Source organism: Mesoplodon mirus (genome assembly GCF_964341445.2).
Source record: "Mesoplodon mirus genome assembly, chromosome: 7".
NCBI classification, from domain to species: domain Eukaryota; kingdom Metazoa; phylum Chordata; class Mammalia; order Artiodactyla; family Ziphiidae; genus Mesoplodon; species Mesoplodon mirus.
In genome coordinates, this window is record NC_138983.1 from 66383515 (window position 1) to 66409595 (window position 26081).

The following is a 26081-nucleotide window of genomic DNA, read 5'->3' on the forward strand; positions in this document are numbered from 1 at the left end:
ACTTTAGAAAAGATTTTTCATACTTTTTTTCTCATAGATGAAAGTGAGTTTGTAAATTGTTAGAGGACAAAAGATAGTATAGACTGGCCAATTGATGGGAAAATATATGCTTTCAAATATTTTTTTGGTACCTTCTGATTTTTCTATTTACTGGCTCTACCTGTATGTTTCTTTCTGCACCAGTAGTTAAAAATATATAACATATGCACTTTGTACATAATTTTAAATTGTGCAAAAGGATATATAGTGAAAAGCAAATGCCCGTCATTTCTCTTCCCTAGTTACCCAGGTCTCCCTCCCAGAGGCAACCATTATTACCAGTTTTTTGGCTTTTTTGCCAGAAAAATCTGTGTATTTATAAACATATGCATTCATTTTTTCATTCCTTTTCCATAAAAGGTGGTATATCATACAGAATATTACATCTTGGCTTTTAAAGTTAATCATGAATGCTGTGTTTCATATCAGTATAAGTTGAACCACCTCTTTCCTTTTTTAGTCCTCAGAGGTTTGGTTTAAACCTACTTCTCCTAAAATCATTAATTTCCTTCCCAGAATTAAAAAATGGGTATATGTGCATGTGACTGTAACAGTATACAGTCCAGAGATAAAGTAGCTATTAGTTTTACTTTGGTAATAAAAATTTTTTCCTAGTCTAAAAATTACACTCATAAGTAAATGATTATTTCCATAAAAAAAGATAATTAAAGTTTTTTAGACTGAAATATTACAGATCAGACTGACTGCTGAGGGACCACAGAGAAATCACTGCCAAAGAAGTAGGGGGAAGATGAATAAGGAAATGTAATTACGTGCCCAGCCTTAATCCTTATACAAATGCTATGAAGTGAAGGGGTGGGGGTGTATATGCTGTCTATATGTTTTAGAGATGAGGAAACTACAGAAACAAACAGATAAGTAAGCTCACCCCCAAGATAAATGGATGAGCCTGGATTCCAGCCCAGCCCTGCTAGACTCAGAGCCCAAAGGTCCCCACTACATCATGGCATTGGGTTATTTGGAAGACTTGTTTCCACAAAGGGGGCCTACCTTATTTATCAGGAAGCAGTTTATAACAGGGCCAGATTCAATAGAGTACTGAAAATGGCTTCACTAGAGACTTAATTTCTTAATAGCTTATGTAAGGGAGGAAGACTTTTCTTCTATCCTTTTATGTTCTAGGACTGATGCCTGCAAATTAAACTGACAAAAGACATTAATAGAAAAGGCATATGTATATTTTCAAAATGTGCATAAAGGCTTCACAGAAAAGTGAAAACCCAAAAAAAGATGGTTAGACTTGAGAGTTTATATACCATATTAACAAAGGGTTATAAATTATGGAGAAGTGACTAGACAAAGGAAAAGGAGTTTGGGCTTCTAGGGGCAATAAATTGTGGGAAGGTAAATATGTGGGAAAACTAATAGAAGGTATCGGTTGCTAACATTCCATCTTCTTCATGGCCATTAAACTCACCCAGAGAGTCCTCATTATGGCTGCCCTCATTTCTTGGAAGTTTCTGCTTTTAATCAGATGAGGGAAGCTCTGAGAAGAATTCTTTCTGCGTCTGTTGAATCTCAGTTCCTTCAGCTCAAAGTAATCCATGTACTATTAGTGATAAGCTTTGGGGTGCAAATTCTGATCCCATACTCCCTTACACAGAACTCACTGTTTTTCAAAGGTAGGTAAGTGTGATACATAGTATATATATTGGTATAGATATTTATAGAAACATGTTTGAATTTTGTTATTAATCTTAAGCAAGACCTTAAGAAGCTCTCAGAGCTTCTTGTCTTTATCTTATTACCTCTACTGCCCTGAGTTTTTTGTTTCTAGTCTTCCAATAAATAGTTGCTTAGGAAAGGTCTTTCAGTGGGTCGGGTAGAGTAGAGTTGGAAATAAATCCACTAACCTTCGATAAGTGTTTATTTCTTAACTTGAGAATGATGTCTTTTTATTCAAACTGATAGTGGCGATAATTAAGTCCGCTTCGGTGGTCTTGTGAGTCGAGTTCTAAGTTGGACAACAGACCTTTTCCTTTCTCATTCTCTTTGTTGGGTGTCTCTGGAAATGGCCTTCAGGGAAATACTGAAGCAAAAAACAATTAAAGCTCAAAAGTCTAATTGCTTTTGAGCTTTAATTGTTTAAGAGTCTACCTGAACCAGTTAATATTATTTCTAAACCGTGTTGCTGAATTGGCCCATCAACTTTTACTGTGAAATGATGTGGAGTTTTAAGGATTTTTCAGCCAGAATTTGCCTTATTTTATCTGCTAAAATTTTCTGTGGAGCAGATTCTTGTCTGTTATATGCCAAGAAGACCCTGTAGTAAAGATACTGTCCATTTCCTCTTACAGTGAATCATACAACTTTAGAAATGGAAAGGAAGACCATCTATTCCAGCCTCTTCACTTTCCTGAACTTCTCTTCCAGTGCTGTGCACTCACTCCTTACCCATGAGTTGATGCTTTTACCTCACTGTCGGACAAGTGGAAACTTTTTATACTCTCTATAAATGTGGAATTTAGTTAGAAGATACTGGTTTAAATTTGCCTCTGTCTATATACAGGTGCTGAGTGACCTTAGACAAGAAAAATTATTAAGAAGACTTGTAGGAAATTGTATCGGAAAGCATGAGAGATATAGTTTTTTGTGCTTAATCTCTCCTTTTCCTGTCTTCCTTTTATTATTTATTTTTCTCATCACTGATGAGTCTTCTGTAAAACTTTGCTTCAAGCCCTTGGACCCACCTCGTTCCTCTCACCATATCCTTATCTCCATGTACTTGTTCACATTTGTCTGTCTGCTTAGCAAGTTTCTGAAACAACTACTTGACAGTATATTAAAAGTTTTAATTAATTTGAGTTGTTTTTAGCGCTAATATAGGCAAAGGAATTCCCATTTCTTGGCACTAAAGAGCTGCTTTTTTTTTTTTTTGGCAGATTTTTGTGGTTTTCATGTTACTGTAATACCCCAATCTCTCACTTTGATTGCTTTGTCTATTTAAAGAACCCTTTTTTAAAAATTTAAGTTTATATTTTTAGTTTTTTACACATATCCCCTCTTTTTTGGATTTTCCTCCCATCTAGGTCACCACAGAACACCGAGTAGAGCTCCCTGTACCACCCAGCAGACTCTCACCAGTCATCCACTTTATACACAGTATAAAGAACTCTTTTTTAAAAAGTTGAAAATGAGAGAAGGAACTTGTCTCTAATTATTTATCTTAACTAGGTTTCTGAAAATAATGAGATAACATGATTGGCTTTCCATTAATTTTAGGACATCTATTAAGAGACTACAATTATGTTACAAGGGTGCAGTTTATATTGATTGGGTGAGTGCTATCTTAGAATTATCTGTGGTTTCTCCATTTGCGTCCATTCCAGGCTCTTTTGGCCCATGAGCCTGCATGTTCTCCTTTTATAGATAAGGAAACAGGTTAAGAATAGTAGTGTTATCTTAGGATCTCATGGCTTCAAAGTGGCGGAGCCTGGACCTCAGCCACTAGCAAGTGTAGGTGTCTTAGTTTAAGTAGCTTTGTAATATGTTCTCTTAATGTAAGTTTATGTGCATAATATAAAACCCACTAGGAGGGCTTCCCTGGTGGCGCAGTGGTTGAGAGTCTGCCTGCTGATGCAGGGGACATGGGTTCGTGCCCCGGTCCGGGAAGATCCCACATGCTGCGGAGCGGCTGGGCCCGTGAGCCATGGCCGCTGAGCCTGTGCCTCTGGAGCCTGTGCTCCGCAACGGAAGAGGCCACAACAGTGAGAGGCCCGCGTACCGCAAAAAACAACAACAACAAAAAACCCACTAGGAAAACCCACTTTAGCAAGAAAGCCTCAAAAGTAATTGTGATATTTGGTACCCACCATTTTGCTGGTCTTCTGAAAGATTTTCTGCGTCTTTAACTTTTGAACCATAGGATAAGGTACTTTTTGAAGAAAATACCCAGCTGCCACTGCTAGGTGGTGTATCCTAAGGCATCTCAGGAACAGTGAAAATAAATATGAGTCATGTTTCACAGTTTCTTTGCCCTGGCACATGGAATAATATTGCTGCTTTTCTCATTATTGCAGTGCTGCAGCTACTTTTTAACAGTTGATAGGAGCTTTAGATATTTTCCTGTGTAAGTAGAATCACACAGTAGGAATCTAAACAGCATGCTCTGGAAGGATTGGCAGCATTTCTTTCCTGGCTTCTGCTTTTCCTGTAGCTTTTGGCCATACTAGCAGGACTATGTGGAAGATGTGATAAGTCTAGACTTTCCTTAAAAGGAATGCTCATTTGTACTTGCTTTGCCAGTAAGTTAATAGGGTAAAGTATATTGGTGGGTGGGGGAATCAAGAATACCTGGAGACAGAGTTTAAAAATACTTGGTGCTCATAAAGTTTTTGGTTGCGCTGTGATAAAGTTGGGGAGCTGTGGGAATCTGTTCTTTCTTCCATGAAGAGAACCTTAAGGATAAAATCACATGCAATTAGCTTTAAGCTAGTTACCTGAAACTGGTAAGAAGTAGTTTCATTCTACAACTCTCTTAGCAAATAATCTTTATACTGTTATTAGGAGAGAGTATTAAGTTCGGTAAAAATTTTCTGTTGTTTGGTTTTAACAGATTTTTATAGGGAGGGTGTCCCGGTAGGTGAGGAAGGGTTGAGCCAATCACATATTCAGGCTATAAATCCTCAATTATTATTATTATTATTATTTTATTTATTTATTTTTTTGCGGTATGCGGGCCTCTCACTGTTGTGGCCTCTCCCGTTGCGGAGCACAGGCTCCGGACGCGCAGGCTCAGCGGCCACGACTCACGGGCCCAGCCGCTCCGCGGCATGTGGGATCTTCCCGGACCAGGGCATGAACCCGTGTCCCCTGAATTGGCAGGCGGACTCTCAACCACTGCACCACCAGGGAGGCCCCTAAATCCTCAATTATTAAAGGGCAAACTACTTAGTATCTTTTTCTGTCTTAAATGCATGTGTACACCTATGGAAAACTTTCTGGTTCCTGGTATCTGGTAGGTGCTTAATAAATATTTCTTGAATAGATTCTTACATATGAAGAAAATGAAGCTCAGAGATTTAAATAACTTGTTCTAGGTCATGTGTCTAGGACACTGTGTTTAATATATATTTAGTATGTAATTGTCATTAATACTTACCAGATTTGTTAGGTGTATTGATGCAGAATTATTCTTCATTTCTCCCCTATGACAACATTTTAACTTTAATGCTCTATAGTTTCAATTAGGTTTGGGGGTCAACAAAGTCTTGAAATAGTCTTATTAGACCTGAAGCAGGTTATAAGTAGAGTAACCATACTATGAAAATTGGAACACTTTTGAGAAGAGGGGGCTCTAATCAAAGTTAAGCTGGAATAATGTGTAAAACCAGGCTTATTCCAGGAAAACCGGGACATATATGGTCACCCTATATTTACTTTTATTTTTTACAGTAAACTTTTTATTGACCTGTAACATACCTTCAGAAAGTCCATAAATCCTGTGTACAACTTGACGAGTTTTAAAAAATGAGCCACCCAGATCAAGAAATAGAACATAACCAGTATCCCAGAAGCCTCCCTCACACCCTTTTTGGTCACTACCTCTTCCTCCCCTGGAATATAACCATTGTTCTGACTTTTAACCGTAGATGATTTTTGCCTGTTTTTGAACTTCATATGCATGATATCATACAGTATACACCTTTTGTGTCTGGCCTCTTTGGCTCAGTGTTCTCTTTGTGATCCCCATCCATGTGGTGTATAGGATAATTCCTTCATTCTCATTGTTTTTTAATATTCCATTGTATGAATATACTATAATTTATGTAATATACTATTGACCAGACATTGGGTTTTTAAAATTTTGGGTCAGTAGGAATAGTGCTGCTACAAACATATAAACATTGTTTATGAGTCTTTTGGTGAACAAATGTACTCATTTCTGTTGGGTATATAATCAGGAATGGAACTGCTACATCATATGATATGTGATTGTTTAGCTTTATTAGGTTGTACCACTTTTACTAAGTGTTATAACTATCTGTACTTCCTCCAGCAGTAGATGAGAGTTCCATTTTTCTCTCTCTGAAACTTTACCGGTACTATGTATTGTCTGTCTTTTTCATTTTAGCCATTCTGGGGACAGTGTACCAGGATCACATTGAGGTTTGATAACTAATGAAGTTCAGCCCTTTTTTTATTTTTTAAACTGTATTTTATTTTTATTTATTTATTTTTGGTTGTATTGGGTCTTTGTTGCTGTGCGCAGGCTTTCTCCAGTTGCGGGGAGCGGGGGCTACTCTTCATTTGTATGCGCGGGCTTCTCATTGCGGTGGCTTCTCTTGTTGTGGAGCACAGGTTCTCGGTGTGTGGGCTCAGTAGTTGTGGCACACAGGCATAGTTGCTCCGTGGCATGTGGGATCTTCCCAGACCAGGGATCGAACCCGTGTCCCCTGCATTGGCAGGTGGATTCTTAACCACTACGCCACCAGGGAAGTCCTCAGCGCTTTTTAAAATGTGCTAATTGGTCATTTGGATACTCTCCCTTATGCTTCCTTTTCTGTTCAAGCCTTTCCCATTTTTCTTTTGTTTTTTTCACTTCTCCTTATTGATTTGTAGTTCATATATTCCGGGTAGTAATCAGTTGTCATTTATACATACTACTGCAAATATCTTTTACCTGGTTTGCCTTTTCTCTCTGTTAATGGTGTTGTGGGATGAACTCAGTTTTAGTGTCTTCTAGTTTATCAATACTTTTCCTTTTTGGTTAGCACTTCTTGTGTCCTATTTAATAAATATTTGCCTACCCCATGATCATGGAGATGTTCTGTGTCATCTTCTAGAATCATAACTATTTTACCTTTCACATTTGGGTGTATAGTCTGTCTGGAATTATTTTGTGTGTGGTGCGGTATAGAGGTCAACATTCTTTTTTTGCTATATGGATATCCAATTGATTGTACTCTTCTCTTCTTGTCCCAATACCACATTTCTATAGCTTTATAATATATCTTGATACATGGTAATATAAGTTCTCCAGCTTTCTTGTTCTTAATGCTTGTCTTGGCTACTCTTGGCCCTTTGCATTTCTGTAACATTTTAGAGTCTTAGTTTCCATACGTAAATAAAAATAGCTTAAATTTTGATTGGGATTGTATTGAATCTAAGGAATGTAGTACATCTCTCCATTTATTTAAGTATTGTTTGATTTCTATTAATGTTTTGTAGTTTTCCATTAGTATCTTTTACATTTATTTCTAATTTTTGGTGTTCTCAAAAAAAAATAATTCAGGGGCTTCCCTGGTGGTGCAGTGGTTAAGAATCTGCCTGCCAATGCAGGGGATACGGGTTCGAGCCCTGACCTGGGAAGATGCCACATGCCACGGAGCAGTTAAGCCTGTGCACCACAACTACTGAGCCTGTGCTCTAGAGTCCATGAGCCACAGCTACTGAAACCCATGTGCCTAGAGCCTGTGCTCTGCAACAAGAGAAGCCACCGCAATGAGAAGCCCGTGCACCGCAACGAAGACCCAACTCAGCCCCCCACCAAAAATTCGTTGAGGTGAAATTCACATAATATAAAATTAATCATTTTAAAGTGAAAAATTCAATGACATTTGCTACATTCACAATGTTGTGCAGCTGCCACCTCTGTCTAGTTCCAGAATTCCTTCACTCCAAAGTAAAGCTCCTGAAGCAGTTTTCCTCCACTGCCCACTCTCTCCACTCTTCAGCTCCTGCCAGCCACCAGTCTGCATTGTCTCTATGGATTTATCTATTCTGGATATTTCATATAAATGAAATCCTATAGTATGTGATCTTCTATATCTGATTTTTTAAACTTAGTATGTTTTTGAGGTTCATCCCCCATTGTAGTACGTGTCAGTACTTCATTCCTTATTATGACTGAATAATATTCCACTATATATACCATGGTTTGTTGATCCATTCATTTGTTGATGGACTTTTGGGCTGTTTGTACTATTTGGCTGTTGTAAACACTGCTGCTATAAACAAGTGTGTATGTGTACTTTTTGAGTACCTATCTGCAGATCTTTTGGGGTGTATACCTAGGAGCAGAATTGCAGGGTCATATGATAGTTTTTTGTTTAACTTTTTGAGGAACTGCCAAACTTTCCCACAGCAGCTGAATCATTTTTCATTCCCATCAGCAATGTGCATGAGTTCCAGTTTCTCTGCATCCTCATCAATTGATACTTGATATTTTCCATAATTTTTTGGTGTTTTGGATGGTATTATAAGTGGTATAGTTTTTTTTTAACTTTATTTCTTGTGTGTTGGTGGTGTATAGAAATACATTTGTTTTTTTTCTGTATAACCCTTGTATCTAGTTCTCAAATTCACTTGGTAATTCTAATAGTTTACTTATGTATTGATTGAATTTTCTATGTACATTTGCATTTCTGATTTCCAGTGCTTCCTTTTTTAAAATTTTAAAATTTTATTTATTTTTTTATACAGCAGGTTCTTATTAGTTACCCGTTTTATACATATTAGTGTATATATGTCAATCCCAAACTCCCAGTTCATCACCCCCCCCACCCCCCCGCTGTTTTCCTCCCTTGGTGTCCATATGTTTGTTCTCTACAACTGTGTCTCAATTTCTGACCTGCAAACTGGTTCATCTGTACCATTTTTCTAGGTTCCACATATATGTGTTAATATACGGTATTTTTTTCTTTTCCTGACTTACTTCGCTCTGTATGACAGTCTCTAGATTCATCCATGTCTCTACAGATGACCCAATTTCTTTCCTTTTTATGGCTGAGTGATATTCCATTGTATGTATGTACCACATCTTCTTTATCCACTTGTCTGTTGATGGTCATTTAGGTTGCTTCCATGACCTGGCTATAGTAAATAGTGCTGCAGTGAACATTGATGTGCATGTATCTTTTTGAATTATGGTTTTCTCTGAGTATATGCCCAGTAGTGGTATTGCTGGGTCATATGGTAATTCTATTTTTAGTTTTTTAAGGAACCTCCATACAGTTCTCTATAGTGGCGGTATCAATTTACATTCCCACCAACAGTGCAAGAGGGTTCCCTTTTCTCCACACCCTCTCCAGCATTTGTTGTTTGTAGATTTTCTGATGATGCCCCTTCTAACTGGCATGAGGTGATACCTCATTGTACTTTTGATTTGCATTTCTCTAATAATTAGTGATGTAGAGCCGCTTTTCATGTGCTTCTTGGCCATCTGTATGTCTTCTTTACAGAAATGTCTGTTTAGGTCTTCTGCCCATTTTTTGGATTGGGTTGTTTGTTTTTTTAATATTGAGCTGCATGAGCTGTTTATATATTTTGGAGATTAATCCTTTGTCCGTTGATTCGTTTGCAGATATTTTTCTCCCATTCTGAGGGTTGTCTTTTCATCTTGTTTGTAGTTTCCTTTGCTTTGCAAAAGCTTTTAAATTTCATTAGGTCCCATTTGTTTATTTTTGTTATTATTTCCATTACTCTAAGAGGTCGATCAAAAAACGTCTTGCTGTGATTTATGTCCAAGAGTGTTCTTCCTATATTTTCCTCTAAGAGTCTTGTAGTGTCTGGCCTTACATTTAGGTCTCTAATCCATTTTGAGTTTTGTGTATGGTGTTAGGGAGTGTTCTAATTTCATTCTTTTACATGTTGCTGTCCAGTTTTCCCAGCACCACTTATTGAAGAGGCTGTCTTTTCTCCATTGTATATCCTTGCCTCCTTTGTCATAGATTAGGTGACCATAGGTGTGTGGGTTTATCTCTGGGCTTTCTGTCCTGTTCCATTGATCTATATTTCTGTTTTTGTGCCAGTACCATCATATCGTCTTGATTACTGTAGCTTTGTAGTATAGTCTGAAGTCAGGGAGTCTGATTCCTCCAGCTCCATTTTTCTCCCTGAAGATTGCTTTGGCTATTCGGGGTCTTTTGTGTCTCCATACAAATTTTAAGATTTGTTGTTCCAGTTATGTAAGAAATGCTGCTGGTAATTTGATAGGGATTGCATTGAATCTGTAGATTGCTTTGGGTAGTAGAGTCATTTTCACAATATTGATTCTTCCAATCCAAGAACATGGTATATCTCTCCATCTGTTTGTATCATTAATTTCTTTCATCAGTGTCATATTGTTTTCTGCATACGGGTCTTCTGTCTCCCTAGGTAGGTTTATTCCTAGGTATTTTATTCTTTTTGTTGCAATGGTAAATGAGAGTGTTTCCTTAATTTCTCTTTCAGATTTTTCATCATTAGCATATAGGAATGCAAGAGATTTCTGTGCATTAATTTTGTATCCTGCAACTTGACCAAATTCATTGATTAGCTCTAGTAGCTTTCTGGTGGCATCTTTAGGATTCTGTATGTATAGTGTTTCTGGTGGCATCTTTAGGATCCTCTGTGTATAGTATCATGTCATCTGCAAACAGTGACAGTTTTACTTCTTCTATTCCAATTTGTATTCCTTTTATTTCTTTTTCTTCTCTGATTGCTGTGGCTAGGACTTCCAAGACTATGTTGAATAATAGTGGTGAGAGTGGACATCCTTGTCTTGTTCCTGATCTTAGAGGAAATGCTTTCAGTTTTCCACCATTGAGAATGATGTTTGCTATGGGTTTGTCATATATGGCCTTTATTATGTTGAGGTAGGTTCCCTCTATGCCTACTTTCTGGAGAGTTTTTATCATAAATACATGTTGACTTTTGTCAAAACTTTTTCTACATCTATTGAGATGATCATATGGTTTTTATTCTTCAATTTGATAATATGGTGTATCACATTGATTGATTTTCATATATTGAAGAATCCTTGCATCCCTGGGATAAATCCCACTTGATCATGGTGTATGATCCTTTTAATGTGTTGTTGGATTCTGTTTGCTAGTATTTTGTTGAGGACTTTTGCATCTATATTCATCAGTGATATTGGTCTGTAATTTTCTTTTTTTGTAGTATCTTTGTCTGGTTTTGGTATCAGGGTGATGGTTCAGTCTTGGAAGGTTATAGCTTTCTAAGAATTTGTCCATTTCTTCCAGGTTGTCCATTTTATTGGCATAGAGTTGTTTGTAGTAGTATCTTAGGATGCTTTGTACTTCTGCGGTGTCTGTTGTAACTTCTCCTTTTTCATTTCTAATTTTATTGATTTGAGTCTTCTCCTTCTTTTTCTTGATGAGTCTGGCTAATGGTTTATCAATTTTGTGTATCTTCTCAAAGAACCAGCTTGTAGCTTTGTTGATCTTTGCTATTTTCTTCTTTGTTTCTATTTCATTTATTTCTTCTCCGATCTTTATGATTTCTTTCCTTCTGCTAACTTTGGGTTTTGTTTGTTCTTCTTTCTCTAGTTCCTTTAGGCATATGGTTAGGTTGTTTGAGATTTTTCTTGTTTCTTGAGGTAGGCTTGTATTGCTATAAACTTCCCTCTTAGAACTGCTTCTGCTGCATCCCATAGATTTTGGATCATTGTGTTTTCATTGTCTTTTGTCTCTAGGTATTTTTTTGATTTCCTCTTTGACTTCTTCAGTGATCTCTTGGTTATTTTGTAACATATTGTTTTGTCAAAATATGAACAGACCAATCACAAGCACTGAAATTGAAACTGATTAAAAATCTTCCAACAAACAAAAGTCCAGGACCAGATGGCTTCAAGGGGAATTCTGTCAAACATTTAGAGAAGAGCTACCACCCATCCTTGTCAAACTCTTCCAAAAAATTGCAGAGGAAGTAACATGCCCAAACTCATTCTATGAGGCCACCATCACCCTGATACCAAAACCAGACAAAGATACTACAAAAAAGAAAATTACAGACCAATATCACTGATGAATATAGATGCAAAAGTCCTCAACAAAATACTAGCAAACAGAATGCAACAACCTATTAAGAGGATCATACACCATGATCAAGATTTATCCCAGGGATGCAAGGATTCTTCAGTATACGCAAATCAATCCATGTGTTTGTGTTTTTTACATTTTTCCCCCTGTAATTGCTTTCTAATCCCGTAGCGTTGTGGTCAGAAAAGATGCTTGATATGATTTGAATTTTCTTAAATTTACTGAGGCTTGATTTGTGACTCAAGACGTGATCTATCCTGGAGAATGTTCTGTGCGCACTTGAGAAAAGGTGTAATCTGCTGTTTTTGGATGGAATGTCCTATAGATATCAGTTAATTCTATCTGGTCTACTGTATCATTTAAAGGTTGTGTTCCCTTATTAATTTCTGTTTGGATGATCTGTCCATTGATGTCTGTGAGGTGTTAAAGTCCCCCACTATTACTGTGTTACTGTTGATTTATTCTTTTTTTTTTTTTTTTTTGCGGTACATGTGCCTCTCACTGTTGTGGCCTCTCCCATTGCGGAGCACAGGCTCCAGGCACGCAGGCTCAGTGGCCATGACTCACGGGCCCAGCCGCTCCACGGCATGCGGGATCTTCCCGGACTGGGGCACGAACCCGTGTCCCCTGCATCGGCAGGCGGACTCTCAACCACTGTGCCACCAAGGAAGCCCCGATTTATTCTTTTATAGCTGTTAGCAGTTGCCTTATGCATTGAGGTGCTCCTATGTTGGGTGCATATATATTTATAATTGTTATGTCTTCTTGGATTGATCCCTTGATCCTTATGTAGTGTCCTTCCTTGTGTCTTGTAACATTCTTTATTTTAAAGTCTATTTTTTCTGATATGAGTTTTGCCACTCCAGCTTTCTTTTGATTTCCATATGCATGGAATATCTTTTTCCATCCCCTCACTTTCAGTCTGTATGTGTTCCTAGGTCTGAAGTTGGTCTCTTAGAGACAGCATACATATGGGTCTTGTTTTTGTATCCATTCAGCAAGCCTGTGTGTTTTGTTGGAGCATTTAATCCTTTCACGTTTAAGGTAATTATCAATAGATACATTCCTATTACCATTTTCTTAATTGTTTTGGGTTTGTTTTTGTAGGTCCTTTTCTTCTCTTGTGTTTCCCACTTAGAGAAGTTCCTTTAGCATTTGTTGTAGAGCTGGTTTGGTGGTGCTGAATTCTCTTAGCTTTTGCTTGTCTGTAAAGCTTTTGATTTCTCCATCAAATCTGAATGAGATCCCTGCCGGGTAGAGTAATCTTGGTTGTAGGTTCTTCCCTTTCGTTACTTTGTATATGCCATGCCACTCCCTTCTGGCATGTAGAGTTTCTGCTGAGAGATCAGCTGTTAACCTTATGGGAGTTCCCTTGTATGTTATTTGTTGTTTTTCCCTTGCTGCTTTCAATAATTTTCTTCTGTCTTTAATTTTTGCCAGTTTGATTACTGTGTGTCTCAGTGTGTTTCTCCTTGGGTTTATCCTGTATGGGACTATCTGTGCTTCCTGGACATTTGTGGCTATTTCCTTTACCATGTTAGGGAAGTTTTTGCCTATAATCTCTTCAAATATTTTCTCAGGTCTTTTCTCTCTCTTCTCCTTCTGGGACCCCTATAATGCAAACGTTGTTGTGTTTAATGTCCCAGAGGTCTCTTAGGCTGTCTTCATTTCTTTTCATTCTTTCTTCTTTATTCTGTTCTGCAGCAGTGAATTCCACCATTCTGTCTTCCAGGTCACTCATCCGTTCTTCTGCCTCAGTTATTCTGCTATTGATTCCTTCTAGTGTGTTTTTCATTTGAGTTATTGTGTTGTTCATCTCTGTTTGTTTGTTCTTTAATTCTTCAAGGTCTTTGTTAAACATTTCTTGCATCTTCTTGATCTTTGCCTCCATTCTTTTTGCGAGGTCCTGGATCATCTTCACTGTCATTTTTCTGAATTCTTTTTCTGGAAGGTTGCCTATCTCCACTTCATTTAGTTGTTTTTCTGGGGTTTTATCTTGTTCCTTCATCTGGTACATTAGCCCTCTGCCTTTTCATCTTGTCTATCTTTCTGTGAATGTGGTTTTTGTTCCACAGGCTGCAGGATTGTAGTTCTTCTTGCTTCTGCTGTCTGCCCTCTGGTGGATGAAGCTATCTAAGAGACTTGTGCAAGTTACCTGATAGGAGGGACTGATGGTGGGTAGAGCTGGCTGTTGCTGTGGTGGGCAGAGCTCCGTCTCCAATGGTTTCTTATTCTCTGTTCCTTTTTCGTAGTAGTTTACTCGTTGGATGCAGTATTCTTGTGAATGACTTGGAGAGTATTTATTAGAATTTAAATTTCCTGTAAATTTTTGATTACCTTAGTTTTCTTCGTGATTGGTTCTGTTGCTTTTCATTTTGGTCCTTCTTAATTTTGTAGATATTTCTTAAATATCTGATGATCCTTAGTTATCCATATTTTTGAAGGACTAGTATGATTGGTTTTGGTAGCTGATACCGCCTTCCTCTCAGTTTTCTGAAGCCTGGTTTTTCCAAGAGATCTTTTCTCCAAGTGGAATTACTGAGAGCTCTGTATGAGTTTGTTTTAAGGGCCAGCAGCAGCCAGATAATCTGAGGACCTAAAATATTTCTGGGGCACAAGTGCTCTGAAGACTTTTTTCCTTTTGGTTGTTTTTGTTTCCTTTCTCCCAGTGCCCCACCTCCATTTGTGGATGTACAGAGCAACCTCAAACTCAGCCCTACTTCTCTTTTGTCCTTAGCACCCATGCTGGATGTTCTCAGCAGATCTGGATACTAAGCCTGGGGGCCAAAGTTTATACAGGAAGTAAGACTGTCAGGAGTGGCTCTGCTGTTCTGTTAGCAACCCTTAGTTACCTTAATTTCCCTATGCTTTTATTCAGCTTCTCGATCCTGAACTTGGTGTTTTCTATTTAGGGGGTTGAGACAGCTCTTGCCTCCTTATGGTGCTTTCCTATGTTTGTTTTGCTTAGGTTGTTATTTCTTATGCTATGGCTTCTCTATCAATTTAGTCTCATCTATTTCTTGTGGAAATTATTTTTTTCTTGCCTTCGTTCCTACCTTCCTTCCTTCTTTTCTTTTTGCTTGTTAATGGGTTTTCAGATTGTTATGAATTTAACTTTTTATTATTATGAAAAATTTAGATATCAAATACAGGTATCTACTCCTTAGCTTAAACAAAACATAAATACAGTTGAAGCTTCTTATTCTCTTCTCTGATTGTATTATACTCTAATGCATTTATTAATATTATCATGTGTATGCATTTCTAAACAATAAATAGCATCATTTTGAATGTGTTTGAGCCTTGAATAGTGACATACTGCATGAGTCCTTCTGCATCTTGTTTTTTCTACTCATCATGGTTCTTTTGTGTGTTCATTCTATTAGTATACTCTCTTTTCTGCTGTTTCAGTGGAACTTGGGTAGGGAGGATAAGTCAGTCTATATATTTCTTGCTATGACTTTTTTAAAAGGGAGATTTAAGTACCTTTTGAATATATTGTCACTACAGACATGTAAAAGAAAGGACTTGGTGTTACCTCTTGTTTCAACTGGTGATGATAGGTGAATATGACACCTCACCATGTTATACAAGCTAGGCAATTGAGTCTTGCTGCTGACCTCTATTTGGTGTTATAAATACTTTTGGAGACAGAGAAACACCACTTATTCATGTTTGGGGTTTAACTGAGGTTTAAGTGAAGATTTGGATTCTTATTGCTGAAGGAATTTTTAGAGGTCACTTGGTACAAACTGTACTAAAGAAACCCAGGCCCAGAGTAGGTGAGTGACTTGTCCGAGGTGGTCCAGGTAAAAACAGGGATTAGAAGCCAGTGTTGCAGTTCATTGTACTTTCCACCTTACTACAATGAGCCAAACGTTAATGTCCCCTTTTGTGTTAACATTGAACTTTGATTTTTGCCTGTCCTTTAAAATACTTATTTGAATACCAAGAGATTTTCGGTATGTAACAATGAACATAAATCTTTGAAGTGATGCTTATTTGTCATATTTTCTTTAGGATCAGAATGGTTTCAATCCCAGAATACTATGAAGGCAAGAATGTCCTCCTCACTGGAGCTACTGGTTTCCTAGGGAAGGTACTTCTGGAAAAGTTGCTGAGGTCTTGTCCTAAGGTGAATTCAGTGTATGTTTTGGTGAGGCAGAAAGCTGGACAGACATCCCAGGAGCGAGTAGAAGAAGTCATTAGTGGCAAGGTAAGTATGGAAAATGATCATTTGGAAGAGAGAAAAAAGTGTGTGTTTGTGCATGTAATTATTGTAATCATCATCAGCTTAGAATATTTCTTAACTATCCTGAAAAAAATTGGTAAAAAAAAAATCCTATAAGAATGGCAGTAAACTGAATATGACTTGTGATCAGTAGGAGAAAAAAGCTTTCTTCTATGATGAACAAAATTATATAACAAGTTCTAAATTACCTTATGGTAAAGGTTTAATGTGTTTTTAGAATATTTGAGGCAGGTTATTTGTAATTACTAGATGTTTAAATAGTTTCAGAATAATAATAATGGGTTAGTTTCTAACTCCTACTATGCTGTGAGACACAGTGCTTTGATAACAGTTAAAAATTTGTAAGCGGGCTTCCCTGGTGGCGCAGTGGTTGAGAGTCTGCCTTGCCGATGCAGGGGACACGGGTTCGTGCCCCAGTCCGGGAAGATCCCACATGCCACGGAGCGGCTGGGCCCGTGAGCCACGGCCACTGAGCATGTGCATCCGGAGCCTACGCGTCCGGAGCCTGTGCTCCACAACGGAAGAGGCCACAACAGTGAGAGGCCTGCGTAACGCAAAAAAAAAAAAAAAATTTGTAAGCACTAATTGCTCCCCACAAAAGTATTAGGAAGTAGCAAAATCACATATTCCCATTTGACAAATAATAACATGGTGACAGAGGGGTTATATAGAATACAAGAGTATGTCATACACTTGAACCTTTAGTAAAATATGGCTAAGAAAAAATGGAAATGAGCTGGAGTAAAATTATTTCACAGTCCTAAGCTTTAGAATTTATCTGACATTCATTGTTAGTAAGTTTGGTATAGTAGCTATGTAATTTTTTAGTTATTAGGTAGGTATCTGGTACCTTTTAACCTAGGGCAGCTTTGACTTATGTATAAAAAAACAAAAAAGACCAAAACTAGAAACCTCTGAGTTACTCTGAGCAGTGAAAGAATTGCTGAAAAGTATCAAAAGATATGTTGATTAATTATAGGTTAACAATTCTCTAGAGTTAATAAATAATTTATTAGACATGATTTGTATTCCAGCCTGTTTTGATCTTTCAGTAGAAATCCATAGTTAATAGTGGCTGACATTTATTGAGTGCTTAAGTTGTGCCAGGCACTGTGTGCAAAGCACCTTGTATGTATTTAATTATCACAGGAACTCTTCAAGGTAAGTACTGGTCTTATTCCCATTCTACAAGGTCATATAGTTAGTGTTAGAGCCAATGTCTGTGGACTCTGACGATTGAACCCAGAGCTTATGCTCTGGTAGGGACAGATTTTGATATACCCCATTTTACAAATATGGACAATGAGTCTCAGAGATGGTTATTTTATCTGAAGTTGTGTAGCTAATAGATGTCGGATATAACGCAGATGACTTGATTACAAATCCCTTTCTACTTTATAGCATTACTTCCCCAGTAGATAAGAAAGTAAGGCAGAGATGATGGAACGCTTTGTGATAAAATGGAAAAAGTAATCTTGAGAGTTGGATACCTTACTAGTTGTAAATATTGTAGCTGGTACACACTGAGTAAAAATAGCTTAATTTCCTGAAGCCAATGGCAAAAAGCTTGGTGCCCAAGTTTACAAAAATTAAAAGAGAAGATGACAAAAGCAAAAGAGAAGTGCGTGAAGGGCAGTGAATAACAGAGGTTAACATCAGAAGGAATAAGAGTCAGTTTATGGGTTAGGGCAGTAGTGGGAAGCTTATCTCCTAGGAGTGATAAAGTATGATAACAGAAAAACAATTAAGAGAAAAAGAGAAGGTACACAATAGGACCTGTACAGAAGTGTGGGAGGGTTTAAATATAACTTTTAATTTTCTTAACATTACGTGTTATAATAAAATACAATCACCAATATTCACTACAGTGACTTAGGATAAATTAAGAAAAGGTTAAACTATATTTAGAATGTTTTCTTTACTAAGATGTTACATTGTTTGAGAATGATTTCCATTCAAATATAATTTTGGTTCAGAAAGATAAACTCTCTTTTGTGAAGCATCCACATTTTTCTTGTTTGTATTCCCCCTCCTCCCCATTAAGAGGTAATCCTAGACCCACAGGGTTTTAACAGTGAGGTGTAAATTAATATTTGTTTTTACTTTTAAAAATAAATTGTTTGAAACTATTAATAGGGCATTAAAGAATAAAAATAATATTTACTTTTGTCCCACTGTTTATTGAGTTTGTCCCCACATGAAAACTTTAAATAATCTTTACTTCAACTAGAAAAACTTCTTTTCTCTGAATTACTTTTTAAAACAAATCTACTTCTTTGAGGGCTACTCAGTGACAGTATAGCTCACAAAGGAGGTTATACTCTAGTAACGTTCTTCCCATTGCCCCAAACTCTCGTGCACTTGTGTTCTTCCCATTTGCCCTCCCTTCCACAAAGATGTGAGTCCTGCTATATACTAGAAGCTGTTCAGGTTACTAGAGATACGGCAGTGAAGCAAACAAAATCCCAGCATTTGGAATTTACATTCTAGTTAGGGAGACAAGTTAACAACTATATAACATGTTGAATAGTGGCACGTGCTGTTAAAAAGTAAAGCAGAAAAGGGGGATTGAAAGTGATGGAGGTGCTGCTTTAGATACGATGGTCAGAAAAAGTTCTCTCTGAGGTGACGTTTGGTCAGAGACCTGAATGATGAAGTGAGGAAGAATCCATGTGGTAAGTGGAGGAAGAGTGTTAAAGGTAGAGGGAACAGCATGGGCAAAGGCTCTGAGAACTGCTTGGCAGGTTGGAAGAGTGTCAGAGCAAGCTGTGGTGTTTGCTTTACTGGACTCTGTATAAGGCATGTAAACTAAATACTAAGTGCTGGAGTATTCCTCCTAACACTCTTCCTCTCCCCAAGTGAGGTTTTTGCCTTTTAAAATACAATTGAAATTGTTAATTATTCTTTTAAATTTTTGCTTGTTTGACTTGAGGAAGAGGGCTTCAAACAAATATTTATACTTACACCTGAGAAAAATGTAGCTAGTATTAACTTTAAACTCTTAGATTAAGGAATTATCACATGAACTTTCTATGTACTTATTTTTAAAAGTAAGATGTGGTTTAAACGTGAAAACAGAGAACAGAGTAGTGATTACCAGAGAGGAAGGGGTTGGGGGTAGGGTGAAATGGGTAAAGGGGGTCAACTGTATGGTGACAGATGGAAACTAAACTTTTGTTGGTGAGCGTGCTATAGTGTATATAGGAGTCAAAATATAATGTCCTAATCGTGGAACTTATATGATGTTATAAACCAGTGTTAGTTATCTCAATTAAAAAAAAGACAAGGGACTTCCCTGGCGATCCATTGGTTAAGACTCTTTGCTTCCACTGGAGGGGGCATGGGTTCGATCCCTAGTCAGGGAACTAAGATCCCGGGTGCCATGTGGCATGGCCACAAAAAAAAAAAAAAAAAAAAAAAGACAAGTTTTAGTCATTTTCATTATTGTTTCTAAATTCTTTAGAGACAATAAAAAAAAGATGTGAGTTAATATTTCAGTATTTACTACCGTAAAATCTAGCTACATAATAACTATGCTTGAAGAATTTGCCATCTTAAAGTGTGGTAGGTAGGTCATTTGACAAAAGGTCATTTTCAGTTTTTCCTGAGAACTGGGAAGATCAACTAAACTGTATTCAATATCATTTTAAAACTAAAACTATTTGGTAGCCTAGTATAAGGACTTTTTAAAAAACATATAATTTATAGCTTTTTTCCAAGTGACTTTTAATTAAAACTCTTGAGCAAATTATTTGATAATGTATATTGACTGCAGTGTATTGCAGACTGATATTATTACTTTATGGCTATATTTTTTCATATCATCCAAATAGGTTGAAAGATTCTGTTTATTTAAGGCAGTGATTCTCAAACTTTTGATCTCTGGACCCCTGTACACTCTTAAAAATTATTGAGGACTTCAAAGAGATTTTGTTTTTGTGAGGTTTTATTTCAAATATCTTATTGATGTTTATCGTAGTAGAGATTAAAATTGAGAATTTTTTTTTCAGTCCGTAACACCTCTTTATAAAGTTTTGAGACTTAAACAATACCTTACACAGACCACGTGTTAAATACATGTTGAATGATTGATTCAAATAAGATACTACTATTTAAAACATTTTGCACAAAGCCTGGGCCATAGTAAAAACTCAAAACATGATAGAAGCAGTAATAGCAATGATAGTGATTTAGTACTTATGATAATTGTAGTGCAATATTAATATTAATATTATTTTATACTGGATTGCTAGATCATTCATCGAGTGCTGAGAGTTATTTAACAAGAACAATTTTCCAAACAGTCAGGTATTCACACTGTAGGTATGATCTATGCTTCCCCAGTTCAGCTCTTCACCCATCTTTTTCTGTGTATAGATTTATCAAAGTAAGCTTTACGCTGTATTCCTCTTCTAGTTTCCTCTTTTCTTTTTTTTCTTTTTTTTAGCATCCTTATTGGAGTATAATTGCTTTACAATGGTGTGTTAGTTAATGCTTTATAACAAAGTGAATTAGCTATACATATACATATATCCCCGTATCTCCTCCCTCTTGCATCTCCCTACCACCCTCCCTATCCCACCCCTCTAGGTGGTCACAAAGCACCGAGCTGATTTCCCTGTGCTATGGGCTGCTTCCCACTAGTTATCTATTTTACCTTTGTTAGTATATGTAAGTCCATGCCACTCGCTCACTTTGTCCCAGCTTACCCTTCCCCCTCCCTTTGTGCTCAAGTCCATTCTCTACATCTGAGTCTTTATTCCTGTCCTGCCCCTAGGTTCTTCAGAATCATTTTTTTTCTTTAGATTCCATATATATGTGTTAGCATACAGTATTTATTTTTCTCTTTCTGACTTCCTTCACTCTGTATGACAGTCTCTAGGTCCATCCACCTCACTACAAATAACTCAGTTTTGTTTCTTTTTATGGCTGAGTAATATTCCATTGTATATATGTGCCAATTCTTTATCCATTCATCTGTCGATGGACACCTTGGTTCCTTCCATGTCCTGGCTATTGTAAATAGAACTGCAGTGAACATTGTGGTACATGCCCCTTTTTGAATTATGGTTTTCTCAGGGTATATGCCCAGTAGTGGGATTGCTAGGCCATATGGTAGTTCTATTTTTAGTTTTTTAAGGAACCTCCATACTGTTCTCCATAGTGGCTGTATCAATTTACATTCCCACCAACAGTGCAAGAGGGTTCCCTTTTCTCCACACCCTCCAGCATTTATTGTTTGTAGATTTTTTGATGATGACCATTCTGACTGGTGTGAGGTGATACCTCATTGTACTTTTGATTTGCATTTCTCTAATGATTAGTGATGTTAAGTATCCTTTCATGTGTTTGTTGGCAATCTGTGTATCTTCTTTGGAGAAATGTCTGTTTAGGTCTTCTGCCCATTTTTGGATTGGGTTGTGTGTTTTTTTTTTTTGATATTGAGTTGCATGAGCTGCTTGTAAATTTTGGAGATTAATCCTTTGTCAGTTGCTTCATTTCCAAATATTTTCTCCCATTCTGAGGGTTGTCTTTTCGTCTTCTGTAGGGTTTCCTTTGCTGTGCAAAAGCTTTTAAGTTTCATTAGGTCCCATTTAAAATTGAGAAATTTTTAAAGTAAAAGAATATACATACAAGCATACATTCCATGAGCCATCGAGAGTGATGATGTCATTACACATGTAGCTTTGGAAAATTCCTCTCTATACTTGTGAGAGAATGAAAGTGAAAAATGCAAATCATGTTTTACTTTTATTATGAAAATGGTTTTGACTTTGTGAACTCCCTAAGTAGGAGTCTCAGGGACTCCTAGGATCTTCCACACTTTGAGAACTGGTGCTGATTCAGAGCGTACAGTGTTGCTTAGACCATGTGGGGACAGCCTACTGGCACATTCTAATGGATATACTGAATAGGGGCAAATGTTCATGCTTTAAGGAGAGAGTTGACTTTTGCAGACATCCAAGATTAATTTGAACCCAAGCTTGGCAGTAAAGATTCAGAGAATAAAATTGGAGTCAGAAACAAAAGTGATTAGAAAGCTGTGAGCTCAGTTTTGCAAGGGCTCTGACTCTATAGGCATATCCCTCCAAAGAAATGTCAATGATAGCATTATTATTTTTTTTTTTTGGAAGAGAATGATGCTCATTTGTCTATCTAAATTCTTATAGTCCTGTTGGAAAAAACAAAAAAATTAGCAAATCCTTACATAACAACTAACCAGACTTTTTACTTTGAATGAACTTCGTATACCTTTGTGATAGTTCTTTGGATTAGAACTAATTGTCATGTCACAGTAGCTTTTCTTTGACATCATGCAGCAGATACTTAACATGTTGCTTTTATTTTTATTTAACTGTAGGATGTAAAATCCTTTCTCCAAAATTTAGAAGTTATCCCTAAACTTCTTAACTACTCAGATAGTGTATGTTAGTCTCTCTTCTTTTTCCTCTTTCTGATTTTTTGCCAAATCCTTTTGGAATTCTTTGCTTCCCTGAAAACCTGTGAGAAGGGAGTCATCAAGGGGGCTATCAGACCACAAGGCCTATTTTAAGTAATAATGCCTGCATGTGTGTTTTGCTGCCATCTCTGCCCTTTGTTTACTCATCTTGGCATTTTATCATGAACCACTTGTAATTGGTATATTGTAATTCCCAACACCCTCCTTCCCCCTAGTGAGAGGTTATTTATTTTTATTCATTTTTTATTTTTCAGAAAACATTTATTGTGCCTATTCAGTGCTGGGCACTTGACTTGATGTAAGGGGTTGAATTCAGGAATAAATAAGAGTCCCTGCCTTAATGGAGCCTGCAGTCTAGAGAGTTTTTAAGAGGGAGGAGGGAAGGAAGAGAGAGTGTAGAGGTGTTAAGAGGATTGGATAGGAGCAATTATTGAAGCTGATGTCTTGGTTGGAACTGAGGACCTAAGTAAAATGTGAAAGAGTTGGGCATCTTCTCTGGGGTCTCCAGGGTAATGCTTCTAAAATTTTTCCTCACCAGTAAGTCTGATTTGTAAAGAAAATGATTATCTTCTACTGAAAGCCTGAAATTTCATTGAACTTTTATAGTTTAGTCTAAACATATGGCCATTATTTTCAATATAAAAATGCCTTGTCCCCAAGTATTTGTCTAAATAAATATTTGACTAAAATACTCTATAAAATTTTGTCATTTTATCTTATGCTTTTAATTCCCCCCGGCACATCCCACCACTTACTCCTAGGGCCATTCATTCCCACTTATGTATAGCATTTCTGGTGAATCAATAAAATGAGTTCTTTTTATATCAAGTAGCAGTGAATATGTACACTTAAAGTTGTTAAGAAACTTTTAGGTAGAGCATTCTATGATTTTGAAACGGGAATAAAAGAGCATAGGCATAGAGCATATACTATAGTGGGACATTGTCTTATAGCAGAATTTCTCAACTTCAGTACTATTCACCTTTTGGGCCAGATAATTCTTTGTTATGGGGAGCTGTCCTATGCATTGTAGGGTGGTCAGCATTCCTGGCCTCTACCCACTAAATGCCAGCAGCTCCCTCTCCTCACCATCCCAGTTCTGACAAAGAAAAATGTCTTCAGACATCACCAAATGTTCCCTGGGGGCTAAAATTGCCCCAGCTTGAGAACCACTGATTTACAGGAATGTCTCTGGGAAGGTAAACCTCATTGCTGGCAAGGAGTGCAAATAGTTGACCATGAAATAAATTCTGGAAAGGGAATAAAATACATTAAAGAGGGCATTAGTAGACTTAGTAAAGTAGGAACTAATTGGGGTACCAGTGGGTTAAAAACTTTGGAAAAGATGGTATTGAATAAAGAGATGGTAGCTAAAGAAAGGAAGAGCATCACATTTGAGATGTAACTTGTGAAGCAGCGTGATCATATATTGGTGGTAGTGGTGGAGATATCTGATATGAAGGGGAATTAAAGGTCATTGGCAGTCTGGGAGAATGAAAAAGTCTGAATTCAGTGTGTTAACAGTACTTTTCTGGTCATTCCTCAGGCTCCTTTTTCTCTGCTAGCCCCTTAAATATTCTTCAGAATTCTGTCCTAGGCCTTGATCTCTTCTTACTAGGTCCAGTTAGGTAATTACTCAGCACCTTGTGTTTTGTGTGAGGTGAAAGGTTGTATTTTAAATTAGGTTTGGAAAAAGCTTCATATAGTCTGGACCTTGGGTGCTCATCACTGTTGCTACCTGGGTGATATTCTCCCAGGGCTACCTGTGTGGTTAATAAAATCTATATCAGTAGTCTGGCTCTTTCTTCCCTGAACTCAGGACCCACAGAGCCAGTTATCTCTACTAGACCAGTCTTCTGGGGTGTTCTCATTGGCACTTTATACTCAACATTCACAAAACTGAACTCATATCTCCATAGCTGTACTTCTTTCTCTTCCAGTGTTTTCCACCTAATGAATTTATTCATTTAACAAATGTTTATCATGTCACTGTCTTGCCAGGCACTCTGTTATCTAGGGCCTTTGTTCTGAGCAAAATAGACCTAGTCCCTGTCCACGTGGAGTTTACATTCCTTATCCCTCGTCCAGTCATTGGCCAAGTCTTACTGAGTTTTTTAAATTTCCCAAACATTAATGCTCTGTTACTTCTAGGTGGTTGTACATGCTACTTTCTCTACCTGAAACACTATTCTTCTACTTTATAATCTCAGGTCCTTCCCAACTAGCAGGGCTAGATGTTGCTCCTGTACAGTCTCATAACACTTATATTATCCCTATTTTATTATTTATAACATTATATTTTAACTGTCTGTTTACTTGTCTAATTTTTCCTATTAGACTCTAAATAGCCTGAGGCAAAGGTCATAATTCTTGTTTTCTCAGTGTCTAGAAGGTACTTAGTTCATCTGAAATGATTAGTAAATATTTTATTAATTAATATAAGAAAACAATAATATTGAAGTCACTAGCTAGCAGTGGTTGAGGGGAAGACTGTTACTTACTAAAAGTCACCTGGGAAGGTGAAAGCGAGTACCATACATGTTTTATAGACTTTTTTCCCCAGATTTCAGAATCTCTGCTTAAGATACAAATATGGACTTTCAATGGAGTGGAGAGTCAGGGTGTAATAGAACAGTGATCCAGAGGTGACATCAGTGTTCCTCTATAAAATCTGGGATAAAAAATTAAATTTGACTCACAATTGAATGTACCTTTATACTGTAACCATTTTGGGATCTGATTCTCTAGTTAAATTTATTCCTTTGAGTATACTTAAGGAATACTGAATTTTCTATTTTCAAGTTAGAATCCTATATGTATATCTCAAGTTTATCCAACTTCATATTCACATTTGCTTACCAACTTTTTTTCCTTTAACATACTTACTTTGTTTTTCCCTTTAAAATTTTTCTAAGATTTTAGGTAGAGTATAATTAATGGTATTTTAATCTACTAAAAGAGACTAAAACCAAAATAAAATGAAGTGATAAATTAAGGTTTGGATTTTAGAAATCTGAATGATCATTTTATTTTTATTTATTTATTTTAAAATGTAATTTATTTTTGTCTGAGTTGGGTCTTCGTTGCTGCATGCAGGCTTTCTCTAGTTGTGGAGAGCAGGGGCTACTCTTCATTGAGGTGCACGGCTTCTCATTGCGGTGGCTTTTCTTGTTGCAGAGCATGGGCTCTAGGTGCGCAGGCTTCAGTAGTTGTGGCTCGCGGGTTCTAGAGTGCAGGCTCAGTGGTTGTGATGCACAGGCTTAGTTGCTCCGCAGTATGTGGGATCTTCCCAGACCAGGGATCGAACCTGTGTGCCCTGCATTGGCAGGCAGATTCTTAACCGCTGCGCCACCAGGAAGTCCCTGAATGATCATTTTAAACATTGTTCTGATGTCTGTGCTGCTTATGTCTATTCTGAGAGATAATATAATCTAATCAACAAAGGCATGGACAGTTAAAATTTAACTCTGCAAGCTACCAGCCCTGTGTCCTTTGGCAAGTTACTTAACCTCTCTGTGTCTCAGATTCCTCATCTATAAAATGG

General features: G+C 37.2%; 1 protein-coding gene across 3 annotated transcripts in view; it reads left to right on the forward strand.

Moving 5' to 3' along the window:
- Positions 1 to 26081, forward strand: part of FAR1 (fatty acyl-CoA reductase 1) — a 75188-nt gene that overhangs the window by 18572 nt on the left and 30535 nt on the right. For all 3 annotated transcript variants that reach the window (XM_082627919.1, XM_082627920.1, XM_082627921.1), the window contains one exon: positions 15846 to 16041. In XM_082627919.1, the coding sequence (XP_082484045.1) occupies positions 15853 to 16041 (189 nt within the window). In that variant the 5' untranslated portion in view covers positions 15846 to 15852. The remainder of the gene's footprint in view (positions 1 to 15845; positions 16042 to 26081) is intronic.